Source organism: Saccoglossus kowalevskii, chromosome 4, assembly GCF_978046115.1.
Source record: "Saccoglossus kowalevskii chromosome 4, keSacKowa6.1, whole genome shotgun sequence".
Classification (NCBI taxonomy): Eukaryota; Metazoa; Hemichordata; class Enteropneusta; family Harrimaniidae; genus Saccoglossus; species Saccoglossus kowalevskii.
The window spans coordinates 3,697,127-3,720,460 of NC_140644.1; the positions used below are offsets into that span (position 1 = coordinate 3,697,127).

Genomic DNA, 23,334 nt, shown 5'->3' on the forward strand with positions numbered 1-23,334 from the left:
ATTTTTAGGACAATATATCTCATTTTTAATTAAAGAAACACTTTGTGAAACATCTGTCATGCAGGGAATTACTTCTAAAATGCTAATATATCGCATGTACTTGTAGCGCTTATTCACCAATAAATATTTGTCTTCTTCTTCGTTTGAGAGTGAATGGCTGCATACAAATAATTACCCAATAGACATGATTTGTGCTTAGATTTATGTATTCGTGATAGTACCAATTATTTCTTGTTTTTTGTAAAAAAAAAACATTATTTAATAATTATGTCCATTCCATCTCTAGCCCGCTTCCCAGACTACATACATATATCTATATTGAAAAATAAGTATTTGTATACTGACTTAAAACAGATGCGCTATACAATCTTACATTATATATATATATATATATATTATTTTTATATTCATGTCTTAAGCCTTTATAGGGTCGTTAATTTTTTTTAAGTAACTCAATAACTAATATTGACATGACGTGTTCTAACCATATCATATAATACTAAAAGCATTAAACAAATGTTTGTGTCGCATCTCATCATCCACTTCAAAATATAACAACAGGGTAATAATTAAAAAAATGGATCTGAACTAAATATATAATGTATGACATTAGAGAGAATGTACACTAGTAACTATTCGTAATATAGTGCATGTATGTTTGTCTATTAATACAAAACACTATCAATATACTCATTTTAAAAATACAGCAAGTACCACGTAACATTCCTAAGCTTTGTGACCCTGATCAGATTTCAATTCACGTTTAAGCGACCTAGCGTGTGTGTCACAGGATGCATATTCGCGTAGTATTTGCCGAAGCTGGCTCAATTGTTCGTATTTCTGTAATAATAAAGGATGGAGAATGTTGTATAAAAATAGTTACACAAATTTACGTTATACATTTTCCCCACAAATTGTGAACAAAAACAGCAAAAACAAATGTCATCGATTTTTTTGGGTTGTAAACATTTTCGCAATTCGCTGTCTTTGATTATTTGCGTGACCTTATTCGGAAATGGCCGCTGAGGTCTCGTTAAGATCGAGAGAGCTACGTGACTTGTTTTTGCCTCTCAGTGTTACGTTCTCTGACGTCATCGCGTCAGCTTTCCGCTGAACTGTATAACCACTGTATTTGGAACAGTAACGCTATGACGGTTGAGAATTGGACATTATTTGGCCAGAAAAAAAAAAACAAGTTAGGTGTATTTCTCGCTTTGAACGAGATCGCGGAGACATTTGCAAACGAGGCCGATTAGGTTAGCTTTATAATAAAATGTATCGGTTTTGCACATTGGACATTAAAACGAATCTTACAATTTACCTAGATGCTGATGGGATACTTTAACATTGTACATTGATTGGAATAAAATAGAAAAGATTTGTATACATTTTGTGATATTACTATGCCTCGAACTCACCTTGTTCAACTGTGATTTTAATTTTGTAATATCGTCATCGTTTTGTCCAAATTTTCCGAACGCAGATAACTTCATCGACATTCCAGACCGTTGTGATTTCGTATTATCGGTGAGGTACAATAATTTTATCTATTAGAAAAATGAAATTGTGAACATTTATAAATATAAAGCGCTCCAGTCGTCACGCAGCTCGTGTTCGAATTTCTTGTAAACATACAAATGCATTTTACATGCGTTGTTTACGTCGCTATGGGTCTCATGTCGAACACCCGACGACTGTAGCGATTCAAAAGGTGGTTTTTTACTGACAACTAATTTAATTCTACTATTAGCAATGTACTTCCTATAATTGTACAATTATGGAAGTAGTGGGGTTTTCGGGAAGTAAAATTCACACTAATTATTTTTATAGAAAGTGTTATATCAAATTATATATTTTATGGTAGCTCATAATTCACACTAATTAACAATCGATGTGGTTATGTGACTTCTAAGCAAATACACCCTTCATTGACGATTCAAATTAGGACTGCGAATAAATTTGTTTTTACATTCAGGTAGTGTAATCTTTGCGTTAATTTAATAAAAATCGCAACGACCCTTATGTTCACATGTATTACATCTACCATCTGAAAGTGAAAGAATCTGGTGAGTTCTTACTGAGATGTACTCATTTGATTGGTCATTTCAAAATCAAAACAAAGATATAGACAAATTTGTCTATGAATAGATAAATAGGGGAGCTGCTGCAATATTGTTTTAAATGTTCATGAAATATTCTATGACTTCATGGACGTCCAGTAAAATGTAGATGATATGTAAGCATCAAAAGACGTTCTAAACATATTTCATAGTTGGCTTTGTAATTTAAAAAAAACATAGGAATGTGTAAATTAAGTCATCACAACAATTGTTAATTTTGACCATGTTTTGATCCTGTTTCATTCATTATAGAGTTCTGAAATTTCCATAGAATAATTAGATTTCTATAAAATATAAAGAGTTTTGATTACCACATGCAAAACACAAATCTGCTACATCCTTCAGCATGTTTTATCCACACAAAGTGTGTGTTTTAGGCTTGATATCATGATACGGGGGAAATGCATTTTTGGTATGTTTTATTTGGAATATGTGTTTACGTATAGTTGAAATGTTCTACAGTGACTTAAATAACAGTCAGATTGTAAATTACGGATCATATGTCCCTCGTCCATATCATCTATGTATTATTAACTTAGAATTTCAGATATGAGTATACGATAGAGGGTTAGACACTTTGGAATGACATAGTCACCCGTAAATCTGAATACTAAACGACTGACAACGAGAACAGAACAAAACAAATGGCACGTGCAATGTATAACCAATGAGAGAAAGATATGTGGATCCCATAGTACACATGAAGTGATGTCAAGTGTTTTGAAACGAGTTATCACATCCTGTTCATCATGTGGCAAATTAGAGTTACCTTCGCATCCTACGGAAGCGACAGAGATCAAATTACTGGCTTTATTATAATTGGACATACAAAGCATTTTCATTCGTGTCATAAAAGCGCGTGGTTGATCCTAGGAAACCACTGTATATTGTACATGTGACATGTGAATTAAATGAAACTTATTATCCGATTGCATATAATGGCACGTATATTCTGACATGATGACTGTATGTATTGAGGTCCCTTCTCTCACGGTGTATTGAATTGGCTGTGCATGTCAGTTGTTGGTTGGATCGACTTTGTGGGTTGTTTACCAGTCATTTGTTTTGGATATGATTTTATTTCTAACTCGCACCCCATGGACACTACGTGGTGTATCTTCTAGACATGCGCATATATTTCAATGTACGTACCTTTGGGACAAACATCAGACATAAGACGCTAGTGTTGGAGACTAAGATAGCGGAACCAAGAAAGGTGTACGTGAACACGACATTCTGTTTCATGAAGAAGACTACAGCTGCACTCACAAGACACGTGATCGCCACAATGTAGATTGACAGTGCGATGTATCTACCTACAAAGTGTAAAGTCAATTTGTATAGTCAATACTTTTCTAAAATTTCTAAAACGTTCATTCGTATTTCACGGTTTTCACACAGCGGGGAATACAAATCATACAAGCAAGGCATTGTGTAGGCATTGCTGACCTTTTCTTAGAAACACCTTTGAAGTTGTTTGGCAAATAACAAAAAACACATATTTCAGCGAATAATAATGGATTGATCGCCATCGATTGATTACTAGTATGCGTCTTCGAGTATCAAAGAACCGTGTTTGCGTTGCTACTAGTAACCATAAATGCATATAAATTGTAATTATTCGATTTGTGTATTGTTTGTTTGGTACATGTGTTTGCTGGGTGCATGTGCGTGTTATCAGGAGCGGATCTAGAATTCTGGAATCGGAGGCCGATAGGTTGGCCGAAGGCCAAGTTCGCGAGCGCCGATGGCGCGAAGCCCTGTTGCTTGTTAAAAATAGGGGGCCGCGGCCCCCTCGCCCCCCTCTAAATCCACCAATGGTTATTAATTATAAAGCCAATACATTTAATTTGTGTAATATTAACACAATTTGGAATTGTAAAACCATTATTTGTGGCTTCACTTTGTTATTTTTTCTTAAATTTATTTTTAAATTCAATTATAACATACCGGTATACCTATATCCACATATACCCTTTTTTCAAGCAATATGTTTATAATTGTATCTGATTTTAGTCAATATGAATGACGGTTTACAGGTACATAATACAAAATTAGAACTACATTTGTATGGACAGTATGGTGAAAGGACAAATCAGTGATCCTCTAACAATTTCCGCAATATCAAATACATGCTTCACAAAACATATTTGCATAATTTTATTTCCCGTTTGAACGAAGTCAGTTGTTTGAAAAACAGCAACCTATGATTTTACCTCTTGAATCATGGACGTTCTTTTACCGATCATATTCAGATTTCCATATCCACGGTTCGATTCAAAATGACGAATGTGTGTCATTTTTTTGTTTTACTATTACTATTACCAATTTCGTTTTATTCAAACATAACTGATTTCAGATGGTTGATTTAATTATATTACCTTTCAACCTCACACCGATGTTTAGCGAAACGCAACTCATTCACTTATTATTATTATATAATTATATTCAATTCTAGTTTTGTGTTTCGCAAATATCTGTTTCTCAATTACGTATGGTACTCAAGTTTGATAATAATATTCAAAAAAATAAAAAACCCACAATGGATGAAAGATCACGACAAATATGGAGTACCAAGTGTGTTTGAGTTGAGTTTAGGTTGGCGGGAGGTTGATTGTTGCTGCAACATACAATTTGTAAATATTTTTCTAACTTTTCAATTAACTTGTGTATTTATTAATTGTGATCGTGATGTGTTTTAATAAAGAAGATACTCTATGAATAAACCCATGGGTGTATATGTGCTTTTTATATGTTTACGGGGCCCCTCCATAATTCGTGGTTTTTGTTTGGATCCCGACACCCGCGACTTAGCGAGGGTCCATTATGTTGTAGCGTTCTCAATACCAGTGAATTTGAAAACTTGAAGAAAATTCCACAAAGAACAGTTTCGCGGTCACTGGCCCCTTAGTCTGCATAAATTTGTTTTAACAATCTCATATGACAAACTGAGAAAAAAAACCTCAAAGTATGCAAAGTATGCAGTACGCTGTCGCTGCGCGTCCGTCGATACTGCCGCTGTACTCATGTCTTCGTGCGTACTTTGAAGTATCTTCGTAATATTATTATAATAACACATATTTGTGAGGGAAATATCTCTATTTGTTACCTACCCAAGGGGTGGTGGTCATGGTCGCGGGTCGAGTACAACAAATCGTGATATTGCCTTAATGACAATGTGTTATTTATTTTATCACATCGAGCAAACATCCACCATGCACAATTACATCTACCATACATCACTCACACTCGCTCTCCAACAAAATAACAACATATATTCGAAGTATGCAGTATTTTATTTTATTTATCATCAATTCTCAAACAGAAGTTATTTCATCACCCGCCAGATAAAATTGTCAGAGTGCCGTTGAAGTGACTGCATTGAGTTTCTCACGAACGTACCACACACAAAAGTCACTCAGCTTAGAGCGTTCTCGGTAAGCATCCGCGTGGCACGCATAGAAATGCTCCAGGCGTAGAACGCGCCGCAGCGATTCCGGTTGCGACGTTTCAGTAGCGGCTTTGCTATACATTTTTGCTTTATATGAAGAATACGGAGTATTTTACTTAATATCCATTCTGGCACGTTCGCTATCTATTCCGAATGGCTAAAGTTTCTTCAAAACCATGATAGCAACCCCGAAAAGCAACAGCGGGGGGCAGCACCAGTGTATCAAATTAATATTGCTATGGTTTTTTTGTGAATTGGTTAAGGGAAGTCCATGAAACTTGACAGATTGAAAAACTAATTTGATTTTCTCATATTCTGTAATCTGTTTTTAATATTATAACTTTGAATAAATAATTGTATTATTATTATAATTATTCCATTTTTGTTGGTGTTACACTTGTAGGTGATACAACGTTCGTGGTTGAAATGTCCGCGCACCGATTTACACGCGGAGATATACGCTGATGAGTGACCCATTGATTCATTTACTGGAACATCATCATCAAAAGTACTCCCGTGAACAATTCAATTATATTATTCGTTGTGTGTTTTAAGGAGCGAGGGAATTTTATACTCTTTTGTGTTGTGTGTGGTTTTCTTATTCGGCTAATTTATTTTTGACTGTACACTTAAACAACTCCCTTGACCCTGCAAGTCTGTGATTGACACGTGATACAGCCCATGTGTAATTATGGTGCGGCGAGCAGGTATATTGGTGTGCTGCAGACAAAACTATTTGAACTAGTGAATAAAATTTAATCTGCTCGCCTCGTCGGAGTCCCATAACCGCCAGAGGGTGGGATAACAAAAGCATCACATTTAACGCAATTAAACCACTGCATTGAAATGTCTATCAAATTGTAATCATGCTTGTAGGGGTCTCAAACGGTAATTAAAACTCCAGTTAAAATCTGTTCACATTTTGTTAACATCATCCACATACCCTTATTCGAAACTGTGTGAATATGCTGCTAACTATAACTGGGTTATATTTTCTTTATTTCATTCTAATAACTTTAATATTAAAGATGAGATTCACCCTCTCAGCCATTTTTGGATTTTTGAATGATAATACACTCGTTTGCTTTTATATGACCTGTAATAAAGATAAAAATCTTCACGTGTTCTCGGCTTATTTTTGTTGTTTCTAGTTTCACGTGTGTTGCTAACAAGAAGTCCGCTATCTAAGAAATATCCACATCTACATTGATACATAAATGTCAGATTTGGGGAGATTGTAAGAATAAAAGTGGGTGACGCTTCAATCTGACTGTTTTGCATTTTCAGAGAGAAGAAACGGAAAACTATGGTATTTAGCAGCGAATGGTGTACATATATGGTTTGGATTTCTCTAATATAACATGTTTATGATATAACACATACTACGGTATGTCTAAATACATCACATGATAAACAGAAAACTCGAACCATAATACGCAAGAATGCATCTCAAGGAGGGTTCACTCTCCTCTAAGAAAAACGCACTGCCCTATAAGATACGCATTCTCTGTTCAAATCATGCACCAATGGATAATACTGTAGGCCGAGTAAGGCACCAACACAAATAGCGTACGTATACAGTATCCATGAAAACGTAAGCAAATATAAACGACTTATATATTTCACATTTCTACTTTTATACTGATCAACTCTTACTTTCGTTCATGCCAGGGACTTCCACTCGCCGTGTCTTCCACGCTAAGAATACTCCAAAAAGCAATAATACAACTTTAACTGTAACCAATACCACCGCGTAATACAGTTCATCTTTGGAGGAACATGTTTTCAACACGGCGACGTTGTAAATTTCTTTTTCAGGTTCCGTCATATCTAGCTGTAAATACAATTTGCATACAATTAGCTCGTTGCATGTAAACTTACGCGAATGCAACTAACTGAAAAGCATATGCTTAAAAGTTGATAAAATATGCTAGTCGGTTTATGGGTTTAAATGCCAAACACGACAAAGGTTGGGAAAATCAGTAAACCATACAATATACTGAGTTAAAATCTGGCACAATAGAAGAAGCAGTAAGTATATACGTGGGACGTTTATCAATGTGTTCCACCATTCATTCCATTAGTCGTGAATTGTATCCAACGGTAAAAGCAGATGAATACAAAATAGAGATAGGCATGTGCGTGGAGATAACTGGCAGGGAAGTGTATCTGTGGAGCTTTTATCGTTATTTGTACGAGCATTCATCCCAAAAGTCTTTAATTGTGTACAACAGTAAATGCAGATAAATAAAAATAGCGATAAGCTTATGTTTTATAGCTTATCTATTCAAACGTATATTATCTCACGAAATAAATGTAGCACACAACTCTGCTTATATTCCCTTGGATATTCAATTACAGTAAATGTGGAATTGTATAAAATTGTTTTCATCAAATTCACATAACAGCTACGTTTCGTTGTGCGTCGTATATGTATCGGTGCTTTGATAACCCCCAGGCTTTATTTTCTGAAGAAACAGTAATATGCATCAACAATTTATATTTACCACAGGATCGAACTTGACAGTTATGATATAGGACGGGTCTAATGTCATCCACAGCGTTAATACAATGGCATCGAACAAAGCAAAGAGTATTGTAGCTGAAATGAGTTTGATATCCTGCAAACCCTGAATAAATTGGATAATGGAGAAATTAACTGACATGATTACATTTACAATCCACATTGCTAAATTTGTGCATAACCAAATAAGTAAATTTACAATCTTAGGCGTCGTGATTGTGCCTTTAATATTTGCTGTGGCAAACAATGCATTCATTACCTTTTTTGTTCGGAATGATTTCATCGCAACGTTGAAGATGATATGAACTCTATAGGTTTTCATAAACAGAGCACCAAACGACAGTGATATACCGATAGTCAGGAGACCAATTTGGACCTGTATAATTATAGAAAACAACAGTATGGTTAGAAGTTCGTACACAATTTATGATTAAAATTTTACAAATAGGATACTTACGAACAAAAGAGAAACATTTAGGCACACATAAGATAAACATATGCATAAATAACTTACGTACATGAATATAACACTATACGAACTAACGAGATTGAATGTCGAGTTATACTGCACCTTACAGAGATGACCCATTAATTCCTCTGATATCAGTGTTGGGTCCAAATCAGCAACAAATATGGACGAATAGACTAATATACATCCAATAGGTATGAGTGACGTCAAAATAGGACTAGTCATTTTCAGAACCCTTTAAAAAATATATTTGATTTTAAATTTATCGTCTGTGTGAGATGGTGTTATTCAAATGAGCCTTTCCCAACTCAACGTTTAATACTCGTTTGTCGGTGCGGGCAAATACACAGATCAGAAAGTGTATAATCAAACGCAGTGATTATTGTGGATAGCCCTTTGATATCTAATAATATATATGTATTGGCATGTCTTACTTGGTATGCCTGTACTTTAAGTTCACGAAGAGAAAGAATAAAGACAATAAGATTCCGAAAACAGTCAATCCATAAATTGAATATCGTATTTCAGGTGATACAGAAACAACAACGATGACTTCTGTTGCACCGTCTATTGGTGGACTACGACCTAAAATAAAAACACACATACATTCATGTCATTGATAACAATTTTAACAAAAGAGTGTTTTAGATATTGATAAGAGAAACAGTTACATGTATAGTCACGCGAAAAAAAAAATTAACAGTATGGTTTGAATATATATCATAAGAAGTAAACATAAGGCTTTTAGGAAAATGCATTCACATTATATTTTTGGAAGATGCATGCATTTACTACGTCCAGATAATCTGTTCATAAACTTGGGGATCAATTTACATATAGTTTAGGAAATGCCCAACCAACTGTAAGAAATAAGTACACGCGTCTTCATATGAAATACAAAATTAGGCAAGTGTAGATAAGATAAGATATGCGATACTCAGGATATATAATTATTTAACAATGCTAGCAAGTATGTATTCTATTCATTGTTGTCATAAGTACATCATTAATATATTAAAAATATACAACAATAGGTACAATATTTATAAAGGAAATGTGACAGGGAAGTAGCAATTGTGTGGCGCTACTCGAATTTACTTTCTAAAGAAAGACTAAATAGTATACGTTGAAGTGCGGCAATGCAACTCAAACAATAGCTGATATTTATAATTTACATTAAACCTAAAGCACTAAAGTAACAAAATATTCCAGGAAATAAATAAGTAAATAAACTCTTTGTTGAAGTTTTTGGAACACTTCGTAGTTTATAGAGAACGCGTGCTATTGCGCTTTGAACTAGTCGTATAATTATGTTAATCATGACTGGTTATAATGTATGATTAAATATTATCCTAACGAATTTGTAAAAACAAGTTATTATGCGCGTACGTAAATATGCAGTTTGAAAATACTGGAATGTATGAAAGAAAGCGGAAATAAAGTTATAACAATACGTTCCAAATGTGTTGCTTGTGCTGTTCAATTTTCTACTCCCGTATTTTTTTTTTTTTTTTTTTTTTGATTACTAGTTCTCGACAAACCTTGGTACGTCAGGTAGCACATGCCCAGAGTCATAAACACTTGTAAAACCACGGTGAAACACGCCATGGTCGAGTTGTTAACGTGTTCAGTGTTCTTAGTTCAGGCTGGATAGTAATGATAAATAAATAATACTACCGGAGCAATCCAGCCATTGACTTTCCCTTGCAGCGTCAAGCAACAACAAAGAAGCACTGCTCTCAGTTACAAATATTATTTGAAAGTACAAAAGACTAACAAGGTCACACGTAAATACCAATATGGACAGCCACTTGGTGGTGATCTTTAGTCACTTATCGTTAACATTATTATTTTAACGGAGAAAGCCGTTATTAGTCGAGATGTTCGAGATATACCTGGCGTATTTGAATTATAACAATAGGAAACATGTATTTGGGAAATGAACGCCATTTAACATCGGATCGCCTCGAAATGTTCTCTTAGCATCACATAGGATCTGTACCATTGCGTCAAAGAACCGCTCGGCACTTTCAAAGTAGAGCAGCCCGCACACTTCTTCGTATCTCGTCTAGTTTTACCTATGTCATGTCCAGGTGCGCTCTATGCCAAGAATTTATAAAGCCTCATCTATAATCAGTATTGATATTTATATTCAATGTAACATATGATAGGAGATGCTAGGAGTGTCGCCATTGTACATTGTTCCACCCCACCAACGCGGCAAATATAACTAATACAGCACGATCGATGGTATCACTTAAGATACGTTCGATGAATAGACGCTGGAAGTTAGTCGTCAATAATAAGGGTGCCGCTCAATGAATTCGTTCTATTTGGTTGGTTGACACTGCAAGGGAAAAGTTAACGGCTGGCTGACACCGGTAGTATGCTACAAAATGCCAGTGTGAAAAATGGATTTAAGGAAATATTACACTGCGTCTCAGAGCACTTTACAAAGTTGAAATGTCAAAGAAAATATGATTTAAAAAAGTTAAAATTACAATAAGATTGGATTAATAATATTGGTGAAAAGGGAATGTTTTCAAGTGATTCTTAAAAGTATATGTTGTTGAACGTGACGAAGGAAGATCGTTCCATAAGATTGGGGCCAATAATCTAAAATGCCCGCCGGCCATATGTTTTCTCAGTAGTATTGGTATCTTGACGCTGTAGCTGACTGCTCACCAGAGACCAAAGAGTAAGTGGCGGTTCATATGATGTCACAATAGATTTAAGATTTAGGATTTAAGTCTTACATTTGCCTTGGATAATCTTAAAAGTGATAAGACATAGTTTGTACTTGATATGATATTCGACACTAAGCCAGGGAAGAGTTTTGAGTAGTGATTTTCTAGAGCGATAGATAAGACGAGCTGCGGCATTCTGCACCGATTCTGTCTAGTTGATGTTGTGGTATGCTATATAGGAGAGAGTTGCAGTAGTCGAGTTGAGATGTTACAAATACATGTACAAGTTTTTCCGTATGTTCGCGAGAAAAAAGGGTTCGGATTTTTCCAATTCTGTACAGTGCAAAAAACACAGCTTTACATATAAAGTTGACATTATTGGTCACAACTTTCCCATCGCTGGTTTTTTTTTACTGAAGCTACTGCAGCAATGTTATATGTGCCAACTCCTGAGTGTCTTTCTGACAATAGAACGTGAATTTGATAATTTCTGTGTTATTGTCATTTAATATTAATTAATTCATCTACGAATATCATCTACACAAGATTATAATGAAGATAACCAATTACTATATTTGTCACATATATTACATAGATAAATTTGAGTGTCATCAGCGAAAAGCGTATACTCACAACTATGTTTATATATCTTCAAGGCACGCTGTATACAAACTAAAGAGAATTGGCCCCAATACTGAACTCTGTGGGACCCCTAAGCTATGTCTAGTTGATATAGAAAATAAACATTACCACGGATCCCGAATCGTATACAACTAAAAAGATTTGGCCCCAATACTGAACTCTGTTGGGACCCCTAAGCTATGTCTAGTTGATATAGAAAATAAACATTAACGCGGAATCCAAACCGTGACTTGAGCCTGTCAAGTAAAATTGTGTGATCTAGCGTGTCAAACGCGGCTGATAAAATCCAGCATAAATTACATCTTTGTTAGTGTTTAAAGCCAGCATAATGTCATTATGAACACGTAAATGTACAGTTTCAGTACTGTGATTTGCCCAATATGCAGATTGGAATTTTGCAAAACGTGTATTATGAGCAAGATATGAGGTCAACTGCTCTGCTACAATGCGTTCTAATAACTTAAGATAGAAAGGATAAATTTGATATTGGTCAGTAGCTGCTAAAAGGATTATGGTTGAGATTTCTTAAGAGGTTTGACAATGGCGAGTTTAAAAGATTTATGAACGAAATGAGCGAATAATTAAAAAGTCGCGTAATAAATGGCGAAGGCTGAGTAATACAATTTTGAACGAGTCGGGTTGGTAGCGTATCCAGAGTACATAATTTGCATGGTAGTCGTCTGAATAATTTCACAATATTATCCTCAGTGACAGGTGCGAATCTGATGGTGAATTGCAGCAGGTTGTGTATAAGTTGTAAGTACCGAGCATCACACCCATAAATAAAATTCTAAGCATGGGTTCAAAATCCTGCAATTGTTTCAGGGAAACCCGTTCAAATAACTGTAGTGTTCATGGTACAACCTATTTCAAAAATCGTCACGTAGAGAAAATCATATGACCCTGGGCTAAGAATCTACTGATTAATATTTTGTAAGCCATAAATTGCGGCCTGTTTTGTTACTTACTGTCACATGGTGTCTGGATTGTATTTATAAGAAACGAATTACGTATTGTACGCGAGAGATTTATTTATGAATTTAATTAATTATAAACTGATAATACCTCACACTGAGAGCTAAGATTTGTAGCCCAAAGTGCATATAATGCTACAGGTGCAAATGTCCGTATGTGAGTCGTGCTGCATGCCCATGATACTGGACTTCCCGGTCATTGGTCGAGCATCCGGGTGATGAATTTACTGGTGTTGTAAGCCAATTAAAGGTATACCTCATGACATCATCATTTTACTGAAGGCTCGATCGTGTGTTCCTGCTGCAAACTTTGACTGGTTGGGAGTGCAAAAGCTACCATAGATGAACTCTACATTCAACATCAAAATCTAATTGGCCAATGGAAATGAAACTACGTGATACAGTTGCGAAGGTGGATTCGCGATTCAACCTGAGAACTCGAGTAGCCGTTCGCATCTACTCACCTGTGTTAAGCGCCGCCAATTTCTGTATTCAACCACTCGCCACGACCCGACACTCACATGCCCGTAGCCAGGGGTTTGGGTGTTTCGGACGACCCCACGCGTGCTCGAAGGTTCGATTTTTTAAATACACAATATTCTTTAAATACGGACTAATTTGTTTCACCAGGGGGACTGGAAGTCCTAGAATAAAGATGAGACCTGCGATTTACAGTTAGTTATTCCCGAGTTAGTATTATCCTGGCTCGGACGGTGCGCGGCACGCGTTAAAAACCAGCTTTAACGCCATGAAAGTGGTGGACCGCGCCCCCGGCACGCAATACTCTGCCAGTCTCACTTGACAGCCTCTGGAGAACGCCGACCAAGCGCCCACACAGTCCCCTAATGTCATATAAAGTCTGCCACTGGACATGATGTGGTTTCACCCATTTCTAAGAGGGAAAACATTTCAAACACAAGAACGTTGTAAAGCATCCAGTTTTCGTGTCGGTAATCGGATACAAATTGAATGTGTTATCATAGCAAGTAAAACGTTCGGAGAAGGAAGTGATCGCGGCACAAAGAGAAACTGGCCTCCTAAAGCAAACCTGTTGAAAGACCGCTAAAACGATTAGGTTAAAAATAGTATAGTGTTAAGAGTGTTGGGTGTTTGGTTAAGAATGGTAATTTTAAAGGCTGTTAGGTGATAGGTTAAGGATATTAATATCCGGTGGGCCTCGCTCAGCGCGTGTTTGATTCCCATGTAAATAAACAATGTATTTTATATGCGTTGTATACGTCGCTAGGAGTCCCATATCGAACAGGTCGCAGCGCGACGACCACCGCCCTTTAAGTAAATATCAAATAAGAATGTTAGCTGTAAGGCACGAATCCAGACTGCTGTTAGGTTAAGAAACCATCAAGGATATTAGGTGCTTAGGAATAACTTAAGACTCTCAAGGCTATTGGGTTAGAACATGATTATAAATGCTTTTGTCGTGTTAAGCATTTTGATCATTCGAAAAACATTTATTATTGTATTATTCGAGTTTTCTTAAATACTGTGTTTGTGTATTTCTTACATATTTGATATACCCACATTTGTTTTGCTTTAAACCACGTCTATAAATAGACATGTTGTTGACATAAGTGCGAACGTGGTAGAAAACACCACTTATTACTTAGCTCTGGAATGTTAACTTTCGGCCAGTTAGAGACATTCCCGCCTCGGGTTCAGTATCCTATCGAGCCTATAAATAAGACGCCCATCTATTTTAGCGCAAGTCTTTACCACGTGTTGCAGTGTTTTACCCGATTATCCTTCCTGTTCATGTATTACTAACTTTCTGACAAGGTTACCGGTATATCAGTGGATGTACTGTATTGACGTACTACTCTACGTGTTTATTACTTACGCAGTCGTTTCTTGTGATTGATTTGTTTGCATAGCCTGGAATTTCTTACTAACTTTGGATATCACCCAGTCACAAATCATAAGCCCACAGCTTTACATCAAAGACTAATTAAAATCTGGAAGCCACTTCATAACGTTTATACTCAACCTTTCGTTTTCATCCAATAAAATATTGTCTGAAGCAGATATGTGAGTATCTCCGATTTATCCCTTAAAAACGCAGAAAATGCCATTTCAGAAAGTTCAATTTTCGAAATTTTCCAGGGGAGCATACCCGGACCCCCAGGGAAGTTCGCACCTTTGACGCTCGTTTGTCCCTCAGAAAGTAAAAAGGACCCCAAAGCAAAATCCTGGCTACGGGCATGACGCATCTAGAAATTCGGGCACCGAACATTCATAAATTCCACTAGTTAGATCTGGGCTTTCAGGTCTAATACAATATTTGTTAATTTATTTTCTTGGCAGTTTTATTTCTGTGATATATTTTACAAATACATCTATGAATATTATTGACTCTCTCTCTCTCTCGTAGCATTGCTACATACCATGTTGCGGTGTGTGTAGTGATTTTTTTTTCCGCACCTTCGCCCCGTACTGACGGTGTATCTACATTGTTGCGTGGCGAAGGCCGCGTTTAGCAATGAACAATTGCAGGAGCGGTCGATATTGCCTGAGGTGATTCACCATAAGAAGCAGAATACTTGCTGTACGTTATTTCTGTGTGGCGTTGTATGTGTGACCAGTGTACATTCCTGTCTCTGTCTATATATGCATATAATTGTATTCTACCATATCGGTGTCCATCAATAGAATTGTCTTTGTGTTACTTTAAACTGGTTATTTGATTATTTGTTTAAATGGTTAAAGGGGCACCTTCCAGTTAAGATTAATTTCACAACAAATTTACTTTCTAGATTAAAATAACAATGGATAACAAAAGATAGATTAACATTGTAAACAACATAAACAATAGTGTCCCATGATTCTTTGGTGCAATCCATGGGATTGAGCGGTTCCCCTTTAAAAACTCGCACAGGAGGTGGTAAAAATCTCTATTATTATTATTGGTTGTTTTGAGTTTAATATTTGACCCAACCTCATGACCCTACAATAACAAAATCATCGTCTAATAAAATTACAAAACATGCGCGGATTTATGATACCAAGACTCCTACAAATAAATCAAGTTAAGGATAAACTCGGCATGAACACAATTTACATGTTAATGTGGAAAATACCATAAAGACATTACCATAAGTAAACAATCCCAAGGTATCTTAAAATATCTCGACTTTTCAATACTAAACGTTAATGCCACAAGTTAACCATTACTGAGGTGATCGTCAGTCAACCTTGATCACGTTCAACTAATATCACATGTGCTGTGAATTTCGTATTTTTAGACCGAATTCTCGAAAAGCAAATAGTTATGAGTTACTAAGAGTAACTACCAATAATGCAGCAAAAAATATAGATGATCAACTCCAGCTTCTAATAACATAAATGATTTGTCGTTATTAATTATATATCATTCTTAATCATGTGGCTGAGATATTGATTTTTAATTTTTTATTCATTATTTATTATTCATTATTCATTAATATTTCAAACTCGTATGAATAATTTCGTACGCCTTTGTTTTTTTATATTGAAATCCGTGCATGTATATACAGGCATTTATTATAAGTATAAGTGAACACTTATCCATACTGTGTTTGCTCTACTTCGTCATTTGTTGTTTACTTACTACGATTACTCAATATGTCAGAATTACAAACATTTGAAATTACGAATTGAAGGACAGAGAAAAAAACCGGATTACACCTGTGCACTATTATGCAAGTTAACGCACTTGAAATAAAGGTGGGTAGAAAATATTGTTTCGAAGAAGTATTTAACAAAATATTCACAAAAAAGCATAGAAAGTTGGATCTATTGCAAAACAAGCACATCAAAGTTTTGCCTACGCATTGCCTGGAAATTAACACCAACACGAACGAACATGGGTCAAACCATATGTATGTATGTATGTATGTGTACTCACCCTCTATGTCCCATGTAAATGGTACGAAACATTCTAAAGAATCCGGATTGACATTATATCGACATGTTTCAATCTCCTTCCCGTCTGTAAAATAAAGTGTTGCATGTTGTTATAAATTGCTGGTATATTCATCCCAAAAAACGAAACAAAACGTATCATTAAAGTGATCATTAGTATCTTTAGCATAAACACAAGAGCACTTATTTCACCAAGTTTTTTATTAATGTATGTACTATCAAAAAAATTATAGCATACTTTGCAATTGTTGAATAAGATGAGGTGTCCTTCTTCTTAATGCAACGTCATCAAACTCCACATTGAACTGAAATGACAGTATGACACATGTGGCGATTCTGTGATTTATCACAATGAACAGAAATATAGAGTAATAACAATAACAGATGGATATACGCATGCGTCACTATTTTAATATATAAAAACAATGTACCCAACATGCATTTGTGTTTCCACTGTTCATATGCCTATGGTTCACACACAATAGCCAAAATAATGGTGTCGTGGAGTAAACACATCAGCAATTGAACACCAGCTGTCGACTGATTAATTAATTTGGTTGATTAATTGTATTTGCATTTCCATGAGATTATACATAGTAATACGTTTAACAGTATTTATACAAGGAAAATCTTACCGTCATACCGTAGAAATTAACTTTCTTGGTTTCCTGGTATATCATATCTGCAATTTCTTTGTCATTGTATGTGAAATCTTTCAGTCGTTTTGTAGAACCGCTGGAGTTCAGTCTATCTTCAGTTGCATGTAAAGCAAGGGCAATGATCCAAACCATATCGTAGGCGAAGGGATCCCAACTGAAGTCAACCAAGACACGGTCTCGCAATACCTCGAAGTATGTTTTGAAGTCGTGGGTAACTGACTGGGCATAAATTGAATGACACGCAAACTCTATTTAAGGAATTAGCCTCAATGCGCATAGTTGTGTAGAAATATGCGTTTTATTGCTAGTCAGTTCTTTATAAATTAATGCACAATACAACATGGTACATCGATAGGAGATTGTGTTTGTGCCACGAGGTTGAACGGCAAAAGTAGGAAAGCTGATACGAATGTAATAGTACCACTAGGGGCAGTACCTATATATGTATTCTGTCACTGTACCTCAGAGAATACTATCACCAATGTGGTCGTAATTGTTACAGTGCATATCTAAAGATAACGGAATTTAATTTATTTCAGCTGTGACAGTGTCTGGCAACCAGAGACATAAGGTCGTTCATAATAATCCCAGAACGCTCCAAGGCAGAATACTGTGCAAATTGCTTGCATATAAATATTGGTTAACATACCTGGACAGTGAAATCCAACTTTTCTAAATCAGTGGTGACAGGATACACTTCTATTCCTAAATGTCCCTCTACTGCCAAGTCAAGTTGTTCAGGGGTACAGTCTGTTAGATCTTCAGCGAGGCTTTTCCACCAATTTGGATAGTACCAACCCGGCATAATCCACACGTATTTATCGCCATACAGACCATGTTTATACGCCTATTTTGATATAATGAAATACACAATGATGTGGTTACAAGTTTCACATATATGGTCATGCTAATCACTTCAAATACATTTTCCTCTGAGGAAAGATCGAACAACAATCAAGTATTTCCGGTTTTTAACTTGTTGAGTCTTCATATAAAAAAATCCTGCTTACAACTCTTCAAAAAGAGATTCGGATTGTAACACAATCTAATCCTTCTTTGAGCCAATAGTCTTTCCTTTGTGTTTAGTGCTGAGCAACTACAACAGTTAATATTCGGTTGGTGTCCAGAGAGGAACCAACCAACACGCCTTTACAAGGAAAACTTTAAAACTCGATGGATTATTTAATTAGTTATTATATGTAATATTATATTTTAAGGGCTGCTGAATGAACCAAAAAGCTTGCGATTTGCCAGTACTTAATCCATCTTTAACACCTTCCTATTCATTTGACATTGACTGTGTATTCTATTGATTTAGCTCTTGGGGTAACTGTTAATAATCGTTCAAAACGTACACAGAATGTCTAAAATATGCGCGTTTTATACGGATTAAAACAAGAGTTGTAATCAGATATTTTCATATGTTTCAAAAACGATTATATACTAACCGAACACAAAAATTTTACGGCTTGATCAGAGTAACCAAGAATGAAAAGAATGCGGGCATCATGGTTCTGGAAAATAGGAAATATAATTATTGTAACTTGTCACAAAGGGTTATTTTATATATGTACCACGTGATATATGCGATGTTGTAACCTACTTTGAGATTTAATATGTTTACATCCGCATTTTCACCAACTGCTTCAACAGATATTATTGACACGCCTTCCTGCTCAAGTCCAACAACAGTATCTCTAGCCAGCTGCCGAGCAAACAAAAAACACATATACTCATTGAATGTAAATAAACATGTGTAATAAACAGGAACTTTCCTGAAGAGCCCACAAATTATTTGTTCTAATAATTTCTTGATATCTGTCAAACCAGGGGCTGCAGCATCATTAATAAAAAAAATGTTCTATCGTTTCGAACAAAACACATATTGTGTTTGGGGAAAAAATCGTAAATTAATCATTTCTGGAAAGTGAAATATATTTGAAGTGCGTCAGGACAAACTACTACTCACGCTTTCCCAGTAGTCGTCATCAGCTCTGTAAAGCACGGATACTCTCTTCCAGTTGAAATGTTTGATAAGAGCCACTCTGGCCACTGAGTCCACTTCTGGGTACATCTGCACGGTGTATGGATATTGCTGTTCGTCACCAAGAATTCGAGCAAGTCCCGTATTGAGCTGATAAAATGTATATAAATATGACATAAATACGAAGCAAATAATGTTCACACATTAACCGTGAGTGAGACTGCCCTGAATGTGAAAAAGACAGCGGGCCGAGGTGAGTAAGTCTAATATTACAGGAAACATCTTTATTCCTAGTAACTCGGATTGTGGCAAGCACGTACATCATGATGTGTCGATTTTTTCTCGCGATTGTATCTTCTGAGTTTCTATGGTTCTGAATGTCGAGGTTATCTAGTCTTGTGAGTAAGTTCGTCTTTGAAAATCGCGATAATGTTCTATGGTAGTAATTAGGCTCGAAACCAAGAAAAGAAATGACTCCACACATTCAATGAATGAGATCGTCTCTGTGTCGTACATAACTCGTTTTGCACGTTTCTGCTGGTCGTACGTGACTTTTCACGTTAACTAAAACCGGGCGCATAATGCATTAAACAAGAACGATTAATTAACTGCATTTAAATTCATCATTTCAAAGTTATCAAGATTATGACTACGATCAAGGGTTTATGTGAGTTAATTAGGCAAATGTTTCGATAGCAATAAGTGCCTTCTCTGATATTGAAATATATCGACAAAAAGTTCTCTCATCGACGTTGTTGTATTAAATCATCATTTAGTTTAGTGTTTTGTGAAACAACTAGTCGAATTTCACGAATTATTGTCTATTTTGGATTACTAGTGATAGTTTAGTCTGCTTATTTTGCTGAGTCGAGTATGTTTCTGATTCCCAACAAGTCGCAGCGAAGTTTAAAAATAGGTAAAATTGCATGCAATTAAAAGTGTATACTTGAGTGGACCTAACTTTACATTTTAGATAATTCCAATGGCGGCTAGGGAGATATGCGGAAACTGTTCAATGATTGAGAGATAGTAATTGTGTAGTAATAATGCCTTATTATGAATTCCCATCTAGGTTTGGTTTAAAATGGACCCTAATACCAATGCAATTCTTTTCTTGTATATGTATTCAAGGAATTACTTTATACGATCTTTCCATTGATATTCTTAATAATATTTTGAAGATGCAGTACTAATAGATGTTCTCACAGTGTATATCAGTTCGATACAGTGAATATTTGAATACAAGTATACGGGACAAGTTAACATAAATGTTTCTTTAACATTTTATATCTTAATTCAAGTTTTTAGTACTGTGATTGTGCGTGTCGTGGCGTCTGTGGTCTGTATGTTTTATAAATCTGCGCAGCGGGAATTAGTGCATTTTAATCGGTGAATCAAATTATTTCCAACAAGACATGAATAATTCACTGGGGGTTTACTTGTAATGATATATTTTTCAAGATTACCCGACCTACTGGAACTATTTTATTGTACTTTTATCGTGATCATTTTGCAGACATGGTTACGTGGGCCGCATACTGATCAGACGAGCGGCGTCTTCGGTATATATGTCTACGTTCATGTAGGAATGAATCCCAATATGAATCCAAAATAGGTGGTTATTTTTTGAATAATTCATGTTTATATGATGTTGTTATGCCCTGTTAGAAACATAACGATATATCCGGATCATCTAATACCGTTTGTGAGTGCTATGTAACTGTCAGATCTAATTCTAGAGCTTGTCAATTGATAAATTACATTGATGTAAACTTAATTATAATGTGGTTAAAATTTAGACATAAGAAAGTAGACGAGAAAGAGAGAGAGATAGAACCATGCTATAGACGCAGGACAGTTTACTATTAAGCGGCACTGAAGATGTAATCCATACAATGAGAGTAGTCGATAAATAAACCGAGTACACAGACAATTAATTTGTTGAATTTCCTATTAAACGTTTTGTTGAACGCGATTTGCTCACTTATATCGAATATTGAGCAGCATGACCTGAAATGTTGCATTTCTGTACGATTTTGACTACTAATAACACCGATAATAAAACGATAAATAAATAAATTACAGTGAGATGTGGCTTTTACTGAATAACCCGAGAATCGTATATAACACCACACAACCTACGAAACTACGAACGTTTTAACTTGTTTAACTACTTTAATAACTGCACACAGATGATCATGGTTTGGGTTTAAATAACCTGACATGGCCTTGATCAACGGCATATACAAGTTTACATGAATTGATAACCATTAAAAGCTTGACAAACAAAATGCTGCACGTGGTTCTCTCTAACAAATGTATACAATTACCTGCAAACGTGGAGTGCCAGGCTCGTCATAGTAGCGAGTGGTCACATTGAATACACGATACAAATGTGTGGATACACGGTGTGCATTTTTCGGTGACGTCATGAACATACCTGAACTAGATGGTAGTACTTAATGGCTGGATTGACAGATATAGACTCGTACGAGCTGAGGGGTCCGATCAATGCAATCATCTGTGGACCGTGGTATATGTATTCGTAAGCATAGTACAGACCCAGTCCAATATCGACCTGTTGGTTTCATTCGAACATTAATACATAAATGCCAAAATTGTGTAGTCTTTGTATGACATGGCATTATTGCCAAAAAAAATTAAATAAATAATTTAATCGGACTCTTCCTCTATCATATGTGATATCAGCTCAGTGTAACATAGCATAACATTTCAGAGTTTGTTAATTCCAATCCGTCTGTGATGTTCTATATATCCGCCTGCCTACGTGCCGCCTGCCCACCTGTCTGCTGTCTATCTATTTAGACTCAGAGAATAGGAATAAAACGCTTCTATCGGTGTTAATAATGGCGTCATACTCGACAATTAAGTCTCCATCGATCAAAGAAATCCCATTAACAGCATTGCAATATAACACAATTATTATAACACCTGTGTGTTTTGTTAACTCAGTATATATAGTCTCAATATATTACAATACAAATACAATGGAAATTCTCTTTGGTAGTTTTTAAAATTAGTTAGTAAAAGTTTCAAATTGTGCTCATTTGCATAATTGTTTTCAGTACGTATATTATTCTATTAATTGTACTTTCTTCTTTTTCGTACAACGCACTTTTTGGCAGTACGAGGACCTTCTTATTTTTGCGTATATTACACTCTTTTCTGCAGTGTACAAAGACATAGACATATGCATATGCATTAACTAAGCCAGTTGCCGCGTTTCTTAACATCACCTTATAGTCGTTCTAGTTTTGATTAGAATTTTTTTTTTTCCTCCCAGAAAAGAACACGTTGACGTCAAAAGAATGTAAGGGTTACCGCATTGAATCATGCCAATTATTTACTTCGATTATGTCTATATTCACCATGTATTATACAGTGTCTATGTTAACTCACAAAACCCCATGTATGGGTTCATGCACGTTTTGTGCAGAGCAAGTATGTCTATCGAAGTCATATTGATTTTTTTTTATATGTTCATAATAGAAAATAAATGAAACTGAAAAAAGCAATTAAATTTAAGCAATCGTATTTACATGAACCACAAAGAAAGAAAAAGGATCACTTAATGACGTATGTTTCAGCCCGCTGTCCAGTATGGACAAACATATTTCACCTTGCACACATATGCACAGATATCATAAAACTCACCTTTGTGTTTCTCCAGACTAATACCAATTCGTATTCAGCTAGTATTTCACTACAATTGTTGACGTGTTCAATCGCTTCGATTGCTGTAGATATCAACCCTCCATATCTCTCGTGAATGTCCGAAGGAAACAGACCTCCGATATAAAGCGGTACTTTCTCCACTTCATACAAGCGAACTACGACGAGCAAATTGGCGAATACAGTTACGAATAGCAGTCTACAAGTTATATCCAT

General features: G+C 35.7%; 1 protein-coding gene across 1 annotated transcript; it reads right to left on the reverse strand.

The window, feature by feature from the left end:
- Positions 1-446: 446 nt before the first annotated feature.
- Positions 447-23,334, reverse strand: LOC100368677 (gamma-aminobutyric acid type B receptor subunit 2-like). Its single transcript, XM_078009234.2, has 17 exons — positions 23,101-23,334; positions 21,866-22,003; positions 19,411-19,575; positions 19,045-19,146; positions 18,890-18,955; positions 18,091-18,288; positions 17,418-17,660; positions 17,021-17,087; positions 16,766-16,849; positions 8,999-9,149; positions 8,610-8,799; positions 8,355-8,471; positions 8,079-8,201; positions 7,228-7,405; positions 3,273-3,436; positions 1,419-1,547; positions 447-840 (listed from the first exon to the last, which is right to left on the reverse strand). The coding sequence occupies exons 1-17, from the start codon at positions 23,332-23,334 to the stop codon at positions 727-729; spliced, it is 2,463 nt and encodes an 820-aa protein (XP_077865360.1). The 3' UTR covers positions 447-726.